General features: G+C 51.8%; 1 protein-coding gene across 3 annotated transcripts in view; it reads left to right on the top strand.

Moving 5' to 3' along the window:
• The window catches only part of PIP4K2B (phosphatidylinositol-5-phosphate 4-kinase type 2 beta), a 27483-nt gene continuing 9857 nt past the window's right edge, over nt 1-17626 (top strand). The window contains exons 1-6 of one of the 3 annotated variants that reach the window (XM_059147672.1): nt 171-304; nt 854-953; nt 10591-10688; nt 13714-13810; nt 16134-16286; nt 17081-17227. In XM_059147672.1, the coding sequence (XP_059003655.1) occupies nt 10624-10688; nt 13714-13810; nt 16134-16286; nt 17081-17227 (462 nt within the window). In that variant the 5' untranslated portion in view covers nt 171-304; nt 854-953; nt 10591-10623. Of the gene's footprint in view, nt 305-363; nt 514-853; nt 954-10590; nt 10689-13713; nt 13811-16133; nt 16287-17080; nt 17228-17626 lie in introns of those variants that run through there. The other 2 variants (XM_059147671.1, XM_059147673.1) reach the window with 2 other exon arrangements.

Below are 17626 nucleotides of genomic sequence, written 5' to 3' on the forward strand. Positions count from 1 at the left end.
GGGGTGGGGAGGTAACGGGACGGGCGCGACCATGGCGCGTTAAGGGAGCGGGGGTGGGGATCGGTCCCGGGGAGGCCTGGGGCCGCTGGCTTGTGCGCCGTCTCGACCGCCCCCCCCTTTCGCCGCCGCCGCCGCCGCCCCGGGCATGTCGTCCAACTGCACCAGCACCACGGCGGTGGCGGTGGCGCCGCTCAGCGCCAGCAAGACCAAGACCAAGAAGAAGCATTTCGTGTGCCAGAAAGTGAAGCTATTCCGGGCCAGCGAGCCGATCCTCAGCGTCCTGATGTGGGGGGTGAACCACACGGTAACCAGCTCCCCCGCGCGCGCCCCTCCGAGCGCGGCCCCGCGCGCTCCCACGCCCCCCCGCAGGCCCGGCCCTCACCCCGCGGGTCCTGCTGAGGACGCCCGCAGCCTCTCGCCAAGCCACTTGCACGCCCACCCCACCCTTGCTCGCCGTCCCGGCCGGGTGTGCACTCCCCGCGCGCCACGCGAGGCCTGGTGTCTCCGACAGTGGTATGCCGACGCCCCCTCCCTCTCCTCCAGCCCCTCTGGCTTCCTACGTTGGGCTTGCTCGCTTCGGGCACTCCCTGGAGCGCAGGGGGAAGGCCTGGGTGCGGCAGAATCGCTCTCATCCCCTCTCCCTGTTTGTTGCATGTGTTTCCCCCCTTGTTCGTTCAACTGGCTGCCAGCTCCCTGTCCAGTTGACAGGGCAAGTGGCCTTGGCCTGCCTGAATATTCCTCTATTTCTGGTTATTTGGTTGGTGCGACTGCTTGAAGTTTCCCATCCTCCAGACCTCCTCACCCCTGACTCTGGAAATCCTCCCTGGGTTTCCTTTTTTTCTTCACGAACAAGATGTATCAACTGGAGAAGCACAGGCTTCCTTGAATCACAGACACTTTACCAGGGTCTTCCTGGGTTAGGGAGAAGAGAGAATGTAACCATTTGAGAGAAGGTGAGGCCTGATTATAAGGAAGACTTTTCATAGTAGAAATAATGTGCCTTCCTGCATTCTCCTATGATGTTCATGTCAAAGACGCTGACTTCTCTTTTACTGAGCTTTCTGTTGTAAGGTCATGAAAGGTGTGATAATGGTCGGAGGTTAGGATGAGAGAGTGGTCCCCTGGACCCTTGGGGTGCTTTGAGATTGTCCTATCAGGAATTTGGAGCCCAGCTTTGGTGCTTAAGCTGGAGGACTTTGTGCCCTGTTTGTTTAGGGTCTTTCTTTTTTCTTTTACAACCACTTGTTCCTTGCGTTCTGACCATTTGCACTGTGACTCCCTACACCAGGAATGATTAAAGGAAGTAAAAGGACCTGAAACACCCAACTTCACCAACTACAAGTTTGGAATGAGGAAGATGAAACTATTGGCTTGGGTTTCCTGTGCATTTCAGTTCTTCAGGCACCCTGACTTTTCAGAGCATTTGAAATAGCCCACAAGACCAAATGATAACAGAGGGGCCTGGGGCCAGCAAGGCTTTTTGCTTTTCTTTGTAAAGGAGCAAACCTCTGGAGAGGGTTGGCTGGAGATCCATGAACCTTAGTCTGAGTCAGAGAGTTAAGAGCTTCAATCTAATACGGAAAAGTGCACGTTTATGGTGAGGTCTTTGTTGGTGTTTTGGTCTCAGACAGGTTACTGTTTTCAGGAACCTCCCTCAGGTGAGAGTCCTGGCCAGGGTAAGGGAGTAGCGTGGGTTTAGTACCTAGACCCCTGGAAGCGACTTTGGGGTAGTAGTCCAGTAGACTTTGTTTCTTCTGCTTCCTGCTGCCTCAGGGGTCATCTGACAACATTTCGAGGGAAACTGGGTCATCAAAATGTGGACCTTGTATCCCTGCCTGGAAGTCAATCCTTGATTTTGTCCTGCAGCCTGCTTCTCACTAGAAAGCATCCTGTCTATATAGAGAATTGGTGGAGAATCTTACAGCTCCTGCCTTGGAATATTGCCACTAACTACCTTGGGTCCCTGATTCTATACATGGAGAAATGGAGGCTCCAGCTGGAGGATTAGCTCCCCCATGCCTGCAGCAGAAGAGGCAGCTCACAGTCTGGGACGTCGGGCTGTGTGATTCGTGGTGGTGCTTGAATGGCAGGTGTCGCTTTCTGTGCCTCCTGGTCCCTAGTCCGTTTCTCAGCCAGGTGCCATGATAGTAGGGATGATGGTCTTGTTATGTACGCTCGGGTGTGGACGCAGCTCAGTTGGCCCCAAGCATTAGTGCTTCATTAGGGCCTGGTGTAAAGTCTGGTACTTTAGAGTCCTGCATTTGGGAAATGGAGGCATGTCCCTGAAAGAAGAGTGGTATAAAATCTTGCAGTTCTCAAGGGGGTCAGGACTACATAGTTCTTGGTGTATTGCCAGGCTTCCTGGGAGGTTGCCTTCCTTCAGAAGCCCACTTTTGCCACTTTTTGCAGTCTGAGGCTTCAGATAGCACATTTTTTTGATTCTTTAGTTGCTCACCCCTTTAAGTGTTTAGGGCATGATAGTCTATGGCTGATGGTGGATGGATATGTCTTTATGGAGGGCAGAAGTCAGTGACTCTCCTGACATGGTTGACTGACCACCATGTCATCCCAGGAGCTCCTCTTGTGGCCAAGAGGTGCAGCCAGTGGACTTTGTGGAGGGAGACTGCAGGAAACAGGCGAAGAAGTCAGAAGACTTTGGATCGGGGTGCCTGGCTGGCTCAATCAGAGTAGCACGCGGCTCTTGGTCTGTGGGTGGTGAGTTTGAGCCCCATGTTGGATTTAGAGTTTACTTAAACAAATAAAACTAAAAAAAAAAAAAAAGAAGAAGAAGAAGACGAAGACTTTAGATCTGTCAGGGGAGAACTAGTAAAGAGAGAACACCAGTGTTTTAGTGGATGAAATACAGTTTAGGGGCTCTGGAGTTAGAGAAAAGATTGCCTCTGAGAGGGGTGTGGAGACCAGAGGAGGCAGACCTGCCTTGCTGACCTGTTGGCGGGGTTAGGAACCAGGTATGCGTGAACCTTCACTCAGGTCATCACAAGGATTAGGAGCAGCTGGCAGTAACTGTATCTAACCAATAGGAACCTACTAGACTGTTCTTCAAAGTAACGACACTATTGTACATTTCTACCAGCAGCAGGGTGCTTGTTCCATGCTTATGCACCTAGCACAATGACTGCCATAGAGTAGGTGCACGGTGAATGTTGGCTAGAGGGACAGATGGCTAGAAAATGGGACTGAAGTATGGCTAACACCAGGATAAAGACCAGGTTTCATTTTCTCCACATCCTTGCCAACACTTGGAATTGTCTGTCTTTGTCATAGCCTCCCTAGTGGGTGCAAAGTGTTACCTCATTGTGGTTATGATTTGTGTTTCCTTGATAACAAATGGTTTTGAGTACCTTTTCATGTACTTATTGGCCATTTATGTATTTTCTTTTTAAAAAAAATATTTTATTTATTTATTTGATTGAGAGCGAGAGCACGAGCAGGGGGTAGGTCAGAGGTAGGAGAAGCAGGCGTCCTGTGGAGCAGGGAGCCACACATGGGGCTCAGTCCCAGGACCCCAGGATCATGACCTGAGGCAAAGGCTCATGCTCAACTGACTGAGCCACCCAGGCGCTCCGGTCATTTATATATTTTCGTCATAGAAATGTCTGTCAAGATCTTTGTCCAATTTTTTAAAAACATTTTTTGCTCATTTTTAATTGGGTTGACTTTTCATTATTGAGTTACAAGAGTTCTTTTTTAGAGAGAGAGAGCTTGAGCTCGGATGGAGGGGTCAGGGTGAAGGGCAGAGGGAGAAGGAGGTGGAGAAGCAGACTCCCCACTGAGCAGGGAGGCTGGGAGTGTGATGCGGGGCTTGATCCCTGGACCCTGAAATCATGACCTGAGCTGAAGGCAGATGCTTAGTTGACTGAACCACCTAGGCGCCCCTTGATTTATGAGTTCTTTGTGTATTTTAGGTACAAGTCCCTTATCAGATAATGATTTGTAAGTATTTTCTCCCATTTTTTGGATTATCTTTTACATTTTCTTGATGGTATCTTTTGAAGCTCAGCTTTTAATTTTGACAAAGTCCAATTTGTGTGTTTTCTTTGTTTGCTTGCTTTTTTGGTGTCATATCTAAGAAGACTTTGCCTCACGCAAGGTCATGAAAATTTACTCCTGTACTTTCTTCTAAGAAAAACTCTTACAGTTTTTGTTTTTTAAAGATTTTATTTATTTATTTGAAAGAGAATGAGAGAGCGAGCCATCAGGAGAGGGGAGAAGGTCAGAGGGAAAAGCAGACTCCCCTCTGAGCAGGGAACCCGATGCGATGCGGGACTCAATCTTAGCACTCCAGGATCATGACCTGAGCTGTCAGATGCTTAACCAACTGAGCCACCCAGGTGCCCTATTTTTTTTTTTAAGATTTTATTGATTTATGGAGATAGAAAGCCTGGGGTATGGGGAACCTGATGCAGGGCTCTGTCCCAGGACAGGGAAATCATGACGTGAGCCAAAGGCAGACGTTTAACCAACTGAACCACCCAGGCGTCCCAAACTCACAGTTTTAGTGCTTACAATTAGGTCTGTAATCCATTTTCAACTAATTTTTGTGTATGGTGTAAGGAACAGATTCATTCTTAAGTCTGCTCACTTCTCTCCCACACTCCACCCCCCATGCTGTCCATGCATTTTCTTTGCATAGTGCAGACTCAGAACCTCTTTTACCTGCCTTTTTCTCTTGCTCTGCGACTTTAAAATCTTCAGTAAATATTCCTGCTCTAGTGGGCCGCCCTTCGCCAGGCCTTTCCACCTCACGGAGAACAGGAAGAGAAGAAAAACTGTGGTGTGAAAAAGGAGGAATAAACGCAGGACTGAATTTGTTGGCACCTGTGGCTCTGTTCTTGCCCTTTTCCTCTCTAGTTTGAGCTCTTACTTGGACTTCTTTGGTCTTGGGGATTTTCAAGACATTGTGTTTCCCGATGGGGGCAGGTAACACCTGACTGTTAGTGCTAGCCAGCCTGCCGCTGAGCCGCCCACAGAACCGTAGGACAAGTCAGGGAACCTGCATGCCTGGCCCACGCCTCCTGGGTGCCTATGAAGGTCAGACACGGAAGTAGAAGTTTCTGGAATCAGAAGTTCAGCAGACTAGAACTAGTGACTGAATTTTCATCTCTAGTAGGATCAGCGTAGAGTGAATTCTGGGCTCCTAAATTTCTCACTCAGCTTGGTCAGCCTCCTTATTATTTATGCTGATGGCTCCTGGAGTTAATCATGTGGATAATCCAAAAACCACTTACGTGATGTGAAACCGAACAGATTTCCCATCCGAATATGTTGTATTTAATGTGATCCTTAGATGAATATGCATTCCACAAGGGCACTGTGCTGAAGGGGAGGGGGGCTGGCCCAGGATTGTGCTAGATAGTAGAGGACAGGCACGTCTTCCTGGAACATCGCTTTAGTCATGAACTTTCATGCTTCGAAACTCTTAGTTACTCCCCTTTGTCTACCAAATAAAGTTTCTTCTTTCTCCCTGCTGTTTCAGACTCTTTCTAGGGCACCTGGGTTGGCTCAATCAGCTAAGTGCCTGCTTTTTGCTCAGGTCATGATCCCAGAGTCCTGGGATTTGAGCCCCACGTTGGGCTCCCTGCTCAGCAGAGAGCCTGCTTCTCCCTGTTCCTCTCCCCCTGCTTGTGTTCCTGCTCTCGTGGTCCCTATCGCTGTCAAATAAATAAGTAAAATCTTTTTTGTTTTTTTTTAAGATTTTATTTATTTATTTGACAGAGAAATCACAAGTAGGCAGAGAGGCAGGCAGAGAGAGAAGGGGAAGCAGGCTCGCCGCTGAGCAGAGAGCCTGATTCGGGGCTCGATCCCAGGACCCTGAGAGCACGACCTGAGCCGAAGGCAGAGGCTTTTAACCCACTGAGCCACCCAGGTGGTCCAGTAAGTAAAATCTTAAAAAAAAAAAAAAAGTCAGGTCTTAGCCTCCACAGCCAACTTAACCTTTGTTCTCACCCTTCAGAGTATGAGTCTTTGGCATGGTCACAACAGCTTTGCTGTCTCTTTTCTCCTTATCCTGGTGTTAGCCATACTTCAGTCCCATTTTTCTAGCCATCTGTCCCTCTAGCCAACATTGATTATGCACCTACTATATGCCAGTCATTGTGCTAGGGGCACAAGCCTGGATAAGATCATGTCTTCTTTCTGGAGGCTCATAGCCTCGTGCAACAGTGAAATATGTGAGCAAACCATTACCCCAGTGAATGTGCTGTTTGGGATATAAAGATGCACAGAGGAAGACAGGGTTGCTGTGACAGAGGAGGTGTTGTTTAGGCAGATCTTGAAGGATTCTCTTAGCTTTATCCTTTCTTCTGTCCCTGCTGCCACAGTCTGTCACCTTAGCTATTTTATAATGGCCGCATAAATGGTCTTAGTGCTGCTTCTTTTGCCTTGTCCAGTCCTTGCTTGATTTTGATTCCAGGATGCCTTTCTAAAGCATCCATTTGATCATGTGAGGTCCCAGATTTGAACCTGAGAGCACTTCCCATTTCTTGTGCAGTTAAGTCTAGATTTTTATAGTGGACAGATCTAAGTTCACATCCAGGCTCTGCCCCTTCTTGTAGCTTTGGAACTTCATTTTCCTGTTCTATAAAATGAGCAAAATCACTTTCCTTGCAGATTATTAGGAGAGAGGCAAGGAAGGGGGAACACTTCCTTAGTCAAGGTAGCTATCCAGAAGAAGGCTCACACAGCATAGTACGCAGAGCCAAGCTGTGGGTACCAGACAGACCTGGGAGCAAACCCTGACTCAGCACATCCTGTCTGTGTGACCTTGAGCAAGGTATCCTAAACTTTTTTTGCAAAATCAGATTAATAACAGTTTGTGTGGCAGTTAAGCATTAGAAATGATAGCACAGAATATGTGTTCTCTGTGATATATATAGTAATGTGAAAGCCCCAGCCACTTTCAGGTATTCAATAAAAAGAAGCAGCTGTTATTTATTAATATTGATAGTAGACTAGGCCATTCACTGCTCTTCCTGTGTCCTCTTCGTCCACCCCCTAGCACTTCTGTCCTGCCCTGCCACCCCCCAGACTGCCCTCACACACTATACTTAAGCTGGGCAGTATACTTTCACAGCTGTGAGGCTTGGTTCTGACTGTTCCCACTGCCTGGGATTTCCTTCATGTCTTTTTTTTTTTTTTTTGAGAACTACCATCCTAGGCCTTTCTCACGTGTGTTTATTTCTCTTCAGCTTCCTCTAGCAAGCGGCTCTCTGACGCCCACCCCCCGGCAGCACCAATTTCTTCATCTGTTTCTCCCCCTCCCTGTACTCTAACTCCATAGCACTCGTTGCGCTGTATTTTTTGCTGTTTTCCCAGCTGGACAGAGCCCATGTCTTCCCGTTTCTGGATCCCCGGCCCTGGCACTGTCCTGGCATGTGTAGAGTAAGGCCCTCACTACCCTGAGTAGAAGTAAACTCAATAGAGTTCGGCGGTGCCTGAGCCAGGTCAGGAGGGGCCTTCCATGCCAGGCTTAGGAGGTAAAACTTTACCCCAAGGTTGATGACTTGAGCCACGGGCCTTAAGTGGGGGTGTAACATGATCTTGTTGTAGATTCGTCCAGTGTCAGGTGCTCTTGGCAATACCAGGAGAGGCATGAGGTGCCCTGTTTCTAGCCTGATGTGTGAGAGCCAGGAGTCTGTGTGACTCTGTTAACCTCACCATCTGAGCCTCTGTTGCTCTGGATGTGTCTGTCCCCGTGTTCGCACTACATGTTTACCACTTGACTTTGAGTTTCTGTGTATCATGGGTTTGTCTCATCTCCCCGATAAGAGGATAAGCCTCCTATTCCTCTTGTGTGCACCGCCCGCCATGTACCTCCTCCTCCCTAACATGAACTAAAGCCTGTGGTAGGTATCTCAGTAAGTGCTTGTTCAGTTAAAATCGAATAAAACTCTTTGGGGCTATAAAAGTTAGCACAACTAAAAAAAAAAATAGTACAGCTAATCCCTAGAGTGAATCATCTGCATGGGGCCCTGTAGAAATGAGGGACAAGGCTACATAGTTCATATATATGGATTGTTCACCAAAAATTCTCTCAGAAATTTCCTGCTTTTGGGCTGTGTAGTCAAGAAGAGAGATGGAGGGAAATCTAAAAATCTGCCAACTTATAACCATTCGAAGTAGGCTGAACCAGAAGTTATAGCAAATTAATGAATGGGGCATTCTTTTTTTTTTTTTTTTAAAGATTTTATTTATTTATTTGACAGAGAGAGATCACAAGCAGGCAGATAGGCAGGCAGAGAGAGAGAGAGGGAAGCAGGCTCCCCGCTGAGCAGAGAGCCCGATGCGGGACTCGATGCCAGGACCCGATGCCAGGACCCTGAGATCATGACCCGAGCCTAAGGCAGCGGCTTAACCCACTAAGCCACTCAGGCGCCCCCGAATGGGGCATTCTTGAATAGAATTTTGCCGTTGGAAAAATTCACCTGGCCCGGCATAGCTGACCCTGTCAGGCAAGGGCTTCCGTCCTGGACGTCCCAGCATTTGGTACTTTTGGCCTTGGCACCAAATCTGGACTGTAGACTCATGCAGAATCAATGAGTAGTACGTCCTGGAACGTTCTGGTATAAAACCATGCACTTCGAGCCAGTGCGGTGTGTTCTTTCTGGTGTGGAGGTGTGAACTGGCAAAGTGGGATGATGACACAAGAGCCGTGAACTTCTTAACTTCTTCAGCTGTCCGAGCCAAGCAAGATATGCCAGGAAAAAGGAAGCGGGACAGCTCCCGTGAATGGTTTCTTTTGGCAGGAAAACCAGGAAGCGGAATGGTTTCCTCCACAGGCACGCACTTCACAGTCGGGTTCCCTTGTAAGCACCCCCTGAAATGGGAGATGGTGTGGCTTTTGTCCTGTGGCCAGTAAGCCAGTGTGGTGGTTGCCACAGACCTAAATGCTGGGGATTTTCAGTGTCCAGTTGGATGAGTTTCAACAAACGTATATCTGATCATGTAATGATCACCCCAAACAAAACAGAACACTTGTGTCACCCCAGAATCGTACCTCTCGTATCTCTTTACAGTCAGCTGCTCCCGGCCAACCCAGGCAGCTTCTTACTGGATTGCTCTCACTGGAGATCCCTCTTCGAGGAATTCATATGCAGGATATACTCTGGTGTCTGTGCCCATCAGTTTTTGCCAGCAGTTTATTGACTCCCTGCCCCACTGGCAGCTTCTGCTGATACCCTGCCACCCTCCTCCCCAGACATCTACATGCCTGTGCCTACCTTCATTTCCACGGGAGCAAGTTAGGTTTTTCACCAGTTCTAGGAAAGTGTGGTTCCCCAGCCCAGATCCTGCATTAACTCCCAACTTCTTCCATCCTCTGACATTTCTACCTTAAAAAAAAAAAAATGTTTGGAGCATGAAAGGGGCAGCAAATTAAATGCTCTTTCCCCCCATTTATGCTCCTGTGAGTCTCAGTTATTCCCTCCCTGCCACATGGGCCTCATTGAGATAATAGGATTTGTAAGGAAAGTCTCCGGGAGACATAAGGCTGTGCGTCCCCTCCCCCGCATCCATTAAGGCAGACCTAGGGTTTCCTCTGTAAATCCTGAATGCATTAGTGGCCGCTGGGTTGAGGGTCAAATGTCAAATACTCCGCTGTGAAGGGAGAGGACATCTGCGGCTAATTAGACCACTAATTGGCTAAGCTGGGGACAGGGAAGGGCAGGAGACATGCTCTCAGCTCTGTGCCAATGGGAAGCCAGCTCCCTGCCAGCCTCCAGCTCCCCGAAGGGGAATGAAAGCCAATGGGAAGGTTTGTTTGTGGTGGGGCAAGGCACTCTATCCCATCTCGTGCAGTCAGCCAAAGGCAGGACATGGCTTGAGGAGCTGGCCCTGTTTTAATCAGGAGGGGAAAAGTGAGCCAGTGGCCAGATGTCTACCTCTTCTTCTTGCTTTAAATTTAATCCTTTACTTTGGAGATGAGTTATACACCCACACAAACTCATCCAGCTTTTTTCCTACCCCAGCCCAACATCTTGAGTGACCCACAGTTGGTAGGAAAATGTTGAAGGCCTCAGTACCCACATAGGTTGTGTGATATTTATTCATTGATCCACTTACTGCTACATTTGACAAATATTTATATAATACTTGCCATATGCAGACCATGGGGCCAAGCACCTTGGAGCCTCCAGAGATCAGTTAGATGACCTTGGCTTACAAGGATCAGTAAGTAATACGATCTTGGCCTCACTTAGAGTCTAGCAAGCTTGTGAGGTTGATAAGCATTAATACCACAATGTGAGGGAGGCTGTACGATGGCCAAAGGATGGAGACAAACACGACCTCAGGAATCCCAGGGTCAGAGAGAACATTTATGGTCTAAATAATCATGGAAAGCTTCATGGAGTAGGTGCCTTTTGAGCCGGAGTTTATCAGGTGGGGAGAATCTCTGTAGTAGGTAGAGATGAGACTGGGAACTTCTCTGAAGAGAAGGGCAGAAATAAAGACAAGGAGGGAATCCACGGACATACTTTTGGTGAGATGGTGGTGTTCATATTGTAGCATCTTGTGTCTCTGAGGCAGGTGGCCTCCTGGCTGAGAAGCTCTCCCTTTCCCCTTGCTTCACAGATCAATGAGTTGAGCAATGTCCCTGTGCCTGTCATGCTAATGCCAGATGACTTCAAAGCATACAGCAAGATCAAGGTGGACAATCATCTCTTCAATAAGTAAGTGGCTTCCTGAGTGGGCTCAGGTTCTGTGGACAGTCCTTTCCCTCAAGGCAGAGAGCTGCTGAGAACTCACGCATGGCCGTGCCAAGCTGGCACCTGGCAGGGTGTGACAGCGACACCTGGCTCTCCCGGCAGACACACTGGCTGGGAAGATCCATTCATTATGTGCCTCTTCCCTTTGTGTCATTCTGTCATTCTCCTTTATCCGCCCGCCTCCAGGGTCCCTCTGGGCGTGTGTCCCGACCCAGGGTGATTCATCTGGGGCCAGGTTAGGGAGCAGCGAGCTGGTGTCTGGTGGGAGGCTGACAGCGGTGGCCCTATCTTGATCTTCATCTGCGGCAAGAAGCTACCAGACATGTTCCTGGCCGGGGTCAAAGGCTGAGCACGGTGCCCAGGGGCGCCTTCCAAAGTAATTCCTCCCACTTTTGTTCACTGTGGCTTCTGGGACTAACACTGGTGTCTGGAGGGCGACTCTGGGCTGGAGCAGCCATTTTACCTGGAGCAGGTGGGTCCTGCCCTAAGGCCTCGGGAGGCCTTGCTCTGGTAGCCCACCGCAGGCCACCCCGGGGAGGCGCTTGCTGCACACACCCTCCTTTCTGCGCTTGCATCCCGGCGCCACCTTCCCTGGCCTCATAGTCCCCGGCACCCCTTCAGCTGGGCTCTGTCACCCCACCACTTCCAGACTGTTAGTCTGAAGGGGAAGCTCGGTTTGAAAACACCCCATAGTGGCCTCTCCCTGCCATAGTATGTAATAATAACATCATATTCTAGAAGCCCTCTGTCCTCAGAGCTAAGCAGCCAGCCACCCGTGTAGAAGAAAAACTCCTGGGTTTGTGCTCTGCTCTCACGCCTCTCGCTACCACATCGCACTTCCCTGGATTTTCCACACGTGGAGCAGTTGTGTGGGATGGCGGGGTGTCCTGGGCGGGGAGCCGATACTGTGGCTGGCCTCAGCGTTGGGCCCCACAGGCTCAGCCCCACAAAGCTCCCCCTCCCGCACCGTCTTCAGATGCCAATCACAGGTTGAGGTCGTCCCCTGGGTCAGTGACCAGCCTGCAGTGGGTCCCACATTCCCTCAACCTTCCCCCTTGGGTTTGGTTAGTTTGCTACAGCGGCTCACAGAACTTGGAAAAACAGTTTATTTACTCGCTTACTGGTTTCTTATAAAGGCTACAGCTCAGGAACGCCCTCTCTGGGTGCACCCCCGTCCCCACGCTTGCACCTGTTCGGCAGCCCACAAGTTCCCAGAGCCCTGCCTTTGTTGCGAAGGTGTGATTGATGCGTCATTGGCAATTGGTAATGGGTTCACCCTCCAGCCCCTCTCCCCTCCCTTGCAAGTCAGGGGAGTAGGACTGAATGTTCCAACCAGCACCGAACCTTTGAGGTTTTCCAAAAGTCACCTTTTTAAAAAAAAGTAGATTCCACACCCATTGCGGAGCCCAACACAGGGTTTGAACTCATGACCCTGAGATCAAGACCTGAGCTGAGATTGATCAAGAGGCGGACGCTTAACTGACCGAGCCACCCAAGCACCCCTCCCCTCCGCCAAAAGTCACCTTATTCACATAAACTCAGATGTGCTTGAAAGGGGCTTGTTAGGAATTAAAAAAGACATGTTTATTGCTCTTATGACTTCAGAAATTCGGTTTTAGTTGCTCTGTGCCTCAGACAGGAACAGAGATCAAACACATCACAGTATCGTACCCCCAAGGAAGGAGAGACAGCCCTTGGGCCTGAGGCAGGAAAGGAGGGGGCTCTGTCCCAGGGCTCAGGGCCCTGGGAGGGGACATCGCACCATCGCCTGTTCCAGGGTCCATGGCTTCTGGTGAGGCTCCACCTTGACATCCTGGCCTAAAGCAGAGCATCCTGCCTCTTCTCTGTCTTTCCTTATTCCTTTTGTCCTCCCAACGGCTGTTGATGTGCCAATTATTAGACCACAGTGCCCGTGCCAAGGGGAGGCAGAGGAGGCCCCTGCCTTCAGGAGAAGCCGCGGCTGTTTATTCCCTCCAAGTGTGTCATCCTGGAGTGTAGTCCCTGGAGGGTGTCCCCGAGCAAGGGGACCATTGTAAAGACAGAGGATTTGCAGGAGGCCACTCTTCAGGGCTATCCTCTCCCCTCCTGGAAGTCTGTGGCTTATTGACTAAGGAGCGGGAAGGGTGGCAGTTGGTGCCGGCAGCCCACAGACAAGGCTTCTGGAAAAGCTGGGATCCCAGTCAGCTGACTGAGGACCTCTTCAATCCAAAGCTCTCTCGTCCTCCATCCGGAGGGAAGCCTGGGGCTTCGTGGGTGTAACCATCTTCAGGCCATGTTGGTAGAATCTTCCTCAGAGGAGAAAACTGGTTGAGAAAAGGCACTCCTTTTAGCCATCAGACTGCCAGCTGCCTCACAGCAGCTGTACACACGCAGCCACTCCCGTGCGTAAGCTCGGCCCTTGGGCAATGGGGCCCATGCTCCGTCTCACTTCTCAGCAGATGAGGTTTTTCCCCTTTCGTGTAAATTTTGTCAGAAGAGAACGTACACTCAGAAAAAGTACACAAATCCTAAGGATACAGCTCAACTCATTTTTACAAAATGAACACAGGGACGTAAAAATTGAAAAAAAAATTTTTTTTAAAGATTTTATTTATTTATTTATTTGATAGACAGAGATCACAAGTAGGCAGAGAGGCAGGCAGAGAGAGAGGAGGAAGCAGGCTCCCTGCTGAGCAGAGAGCCCGATGCGGGGCTCGATCCCAGGACCCTAGGATCATGACCTGAGCCGAAGGCAGAGGCTTTAACCCACTGAGCCATCCAGGCGCCCCCAAATTTAAAACTCTTAACACACTCAGCATCACCAGGAATGTTTGTTAAAAGTACCGATTTCCAGATTCCTCTCCAGAATTTCTGGGGCCTAGAAACCTACATTCTGAGCGCCACAGACTGTTCCGATCCTGGTGACCTATGGCCCAAACCCAGAAAAGTTCGGATGAAGAATCAGGCGGACGAGGAGGGGTTACAAAGACATTTCTCCGCTCTGCCCTAGGGAGAACCTCCCCAGCCGCTTTAAGTTCAAGGAGTACTGCCCCATGGTGTTCCGGAATCTCCGGGAGAGGTTTGGGATTGATGATCAGGATTACCAGGTATGGGGTGTCTTTGTGGTCGGAGGGGTCAGGGAGTGCAGTGGGGTCTGGAGGCCACAGGACAAGGAGAGGGAAGACTCCCGTTCTTGTGCTCTGTCTTCCTGTCCTGTCCTGCTCCATCCTGGGGGTCTCTCCCCGGTACCAGCGGGCTCCGGGAGGGGGGTTGGGGCCCAGAAGTGCTCTGTCTCCTCTCCCCGGGAGGCAGAGCAGAGGGAGGGGAATGGGCTGTGGAAGCTGCCTCATCTCAGTCTGACGTTCCCCGTCTAAGCCCAGGAACTCTTCTTCTTCTTAAAAGAGAGTATTGTTGCCAGCAGATGATGAGGCCTCTTAAAGCAGTTAAGACAGAGTAGAAAAGGAAGACTTGGAGGGGAGTGTGACCTTGGCAGGTGTGCATGCTGCCTCCCCTGGGGCCCGTGTGGCCAGCGACTGCCCCCTCTCAGGGCTGATGATGCAGCCTTTGGCCTGCTTGGAGCGCTCCTCCCACCCAGTCTTGGGGACATTACTGTCTGACTCCTAGGCTGTGGTTTCTGTCACTGCCCCACCTAGCACCTTCTGCGGACCTTCTTCCACTGGCAGGCAGCCTGCTGGTGACGGTGGGAGAATTCTCCACTTCACCTTGCTAGCAGTGCGAAGTTCGGCTGACCTGCGGTGGTCTGGGAAAGGGGGTGCGGGGGAAGGACCACACGGCCTAGTGCGGTCTAAAACGGGTATCCAAATCTGCAGTACTGTAAAGCATCCCGGCCGGGTCCTAGCAAGCCTTTCACGGAGTAGGTCCCGAGGAGCAGGAGGCACCTGGGTGAGACCCCTCTCCTCTCCCGTCCACTCTGGAGGGGGGCCCGCAAAGATGCTCTCCCCAAGAGGAGGGCACAGGGATGTGGAGGCCGGAAAGCTCAAGAACAGCTGTGCCTGAGAGGTACTGGGAGGTGCCTCCAGTCCCCTCTGTTGGGACCGAACCCGGAGCTAAACCATGACCTGATTGGAGCTGGAGGTTTTCTGATAACCTGTCACTGTTGCAACCCGAGGCTGCTCAGCCGTCTTCTGCTGTGGCTCCTTCCCTCCGCGCTCTCACCACATCCTCTCCGTGTCCGCATTTTTTTCTCTAATAACCTTGTGGGCAAGTGACTGTGCTCCCGACTAAAAGAGGCAGGGCGTGCGGTGTTCAGGCAGGGGATTCTGACCACGTGGAGTGCCGGAGCCCGCTGCCTGGAAACGAGGCAGGGATGGGAGCATGCTTCCCAGCGAGGCTGGGGGCCTGCTCGGCTTTGTGGAAGGAGGACCAGGCTGGGGGAGCGAGGCCCTCCGCTGTAGCGCCTACTCGATCTTTCTGGATAGGGGACACTCAGTTTTGGGGGTGCCCTTTTAGACTTCAGACTTGAGTCTTCCCTGTGAGGGTGGCACTCCCTCTTTTCCCCCAGGGTCTCCTGAGGAGGCACCGGGGGAGGGCAGAGAGTCCGACCCTAGGTAAGAGCCGGGGGAAGGGCTCAGAGAGGAGGCCTTTCTGCGAGCAGATCCCCACATGTGTCTGCTTGGGAACAGGGACAGCTGGGGCTTCCTCTCTGCCTTGCCTTTCAAAGGTCTTCTCCCAGCGTCTGCTTGGTGAACACATCCCTTTGGTTGACTCACACCTCCCCCTCCACCCCCTCTAGAGGCTTCTACTGCTCTCTGAGCCCAGTGGGAATGGGGCCTCGAGGAGGAGCAGTGGCAGAGCCAGAAAAGCTCCCCAGAACTGCCTCATAGCTCTGCACAGACAAGCAAGAGCATGAGGTGAGGGGAGAGGGGCTGGGCAGAGAGGCGAGCAGCACCTGTCTGCTGTGGGAAGGGTTTCCCAGGACCGGGGTACGTCCAGGAAAAAGAGACTACTGTCCATTGCTGCTTTATGCTGGACATCTTGACTAGTCCCTAAGCTTTGTCTTTGTCACCCCAGGAAACTGGGAAAACCATCTTGGACTGCCTCCTTGTGTTCCAGGTCAGGAAATTCAGGAGTGGAGAAGTGAAATGGCTCATGCAAGGTCAGGTTACCTGTGGGCATCAGGTCAGGGCAGGGATCCCTGAGGCAGGGATCTTGTGGACAGGGTCATTCTCAGGGGTCCGAAGGAAGGAAGTGTTGATGCAGCCAGCCCGCTGCCCCTCCGATCAGGGATCAGGAACAGGTGGTCCGGAGCAACTCTTGTCACCCTTCAGGAAGACCTGTGGGAGAGAAGTGAACTTCCCGTGACACCAGGGGAGGGTCAGGGCCCGCCTGTCTCAATGTGGTTGGCCCAAGTAAAGGTCAGAGCCCTCATTCCTCTCCCAAGACCAGCCCGCTTTTGTCTCCATCCCTCAGAACTCAGTGACGCGCAGCGCCCCCATCAACAGTGACAGCCAGGGCCGCTGTGGCACGCGCTTCCTCACCACCTACGACCGACGCTTTGTCATCAAGACTGTGTCAAGTGAGGATGTGGCCGAGATGCACAACATCCTAAAGAAATACCACCAGGTATGGTGAGTCCCGAGCCTGGGTGGGAGAGGACGGGTGGCTGGGGGAGGACAGAGGCCCTGGGGAGGGATCGGGCCCCTTGCTGTGGTCCCTGCCTCCTGAGAATCAAGCACTTGGCCTTCCCCAGGGCTGGGTGTGGAGCTGAAATGCCTGCTTGCAACAGGAGAAAAAGCAAGAGTGAAGGCACATTCTTCACTCACTCAGATCCCGCGGAACAGCTGTTTCTTGTCAGAGTAGGAAAGTGGCTTCCCGTAGCACCTGCCGCATTTCTTCTAAAAGAGGTCCCCAGGGGCTGGGCAGGGTCGCTTCCTTTCTCCGGCGGCTCTCCGAACGCCCTGGTCCTAGTGCCTGGGCCTTCGGGGAATGTTGCCTTCTCTCTGGGGCACCAGGAGGTGGTAAAAGGGACTTCTGGTCTTCGGGGCTACAGCGGAACCTCTGGGGTGCCGCATGGCTAAGAACTCTGGCAGAGGGGAAGCCGCTCCTCTTTCCCCTGTAGCCCGCTCACAGGCCTGCCTCACTTTATCTCCGGCAGTAGAATCTGGTTTCACATGGAAGTTTCAGTGGCGGCCCAGGAATAGGAGACCCAAAGCTCTCACTTGGCAGGGCTGGCTGGGGGTGGGGATGGCTGTGGCCTCGTTAAGTCCGAGGAGCCCCCATGACTTCACAGGACCCCTCTGAAAACGACTGGCCCAGAGGCTGGACCTCCCCAGGGGGATTTGAGCCTGGGCAGAGCCCCAGCCGTCCGGTGCCTTCCATCGTTCCTTAGCCGCCGCTCCTTCCTCCCTTTGCTCTAGTTCATAGTGGAGTGTCATGGCAACACACTCTTGCCACAATTCCTGGGCATGTACCGCTTGACCGTGGACGGCGTGGAGACCTACATGGTGGTCACCAGGAACGTGTTCAGCCACCGCCTCACTGTACACCGCAAGTACGACCTCAAGGTAACGGGCTCTGCCCTCCTGCGCTTTGTCCCCCCCGCCCCCCGCAGGCTTCCCCATGACGGGAAAGCCTGAGAGCAGGGGTTTCAGCACAGGCAGGTGACCCTGGAGTTGATGTGCCCAGTTCCTCTGGGTCAGAGGCTGTTGGAAGTCCAAGTGACAGGGACAAGAGGTTATTTAACATGCCTTATTTATGTCACCGTCGATGTTCTTCAGCTCCTGTGGGGGCGTGTGCTCTCCGAGGGCAGCTGCCGGGGGACAGGCCCTGCGGACTGATAGCACACGCACATTTCTAGACACGGAAAGGAACACACCTGTACCTGGGAGCCACGGCGCTCCACTGTTCTGGAAGCCGGCTTCCTGACTTGTCACCTCACACCCCTGTCTCTCCCCCCACTGCAG

Source organism: Mustela lutreola, chromosome 15, assembly GCF_030435805.1.
Source record: "Mustela lutreola isolate mMusLut2 chromosome 15, mMusLut2.pri, whole genome shotgun sequence".
NCBI classification, from domain to species: domain Eukaryota; kingdom Metazoa; phylum Chordata; class Mammalia; order Carnivora; family Mustelidae; genus Mustela; species Mustela lutreola.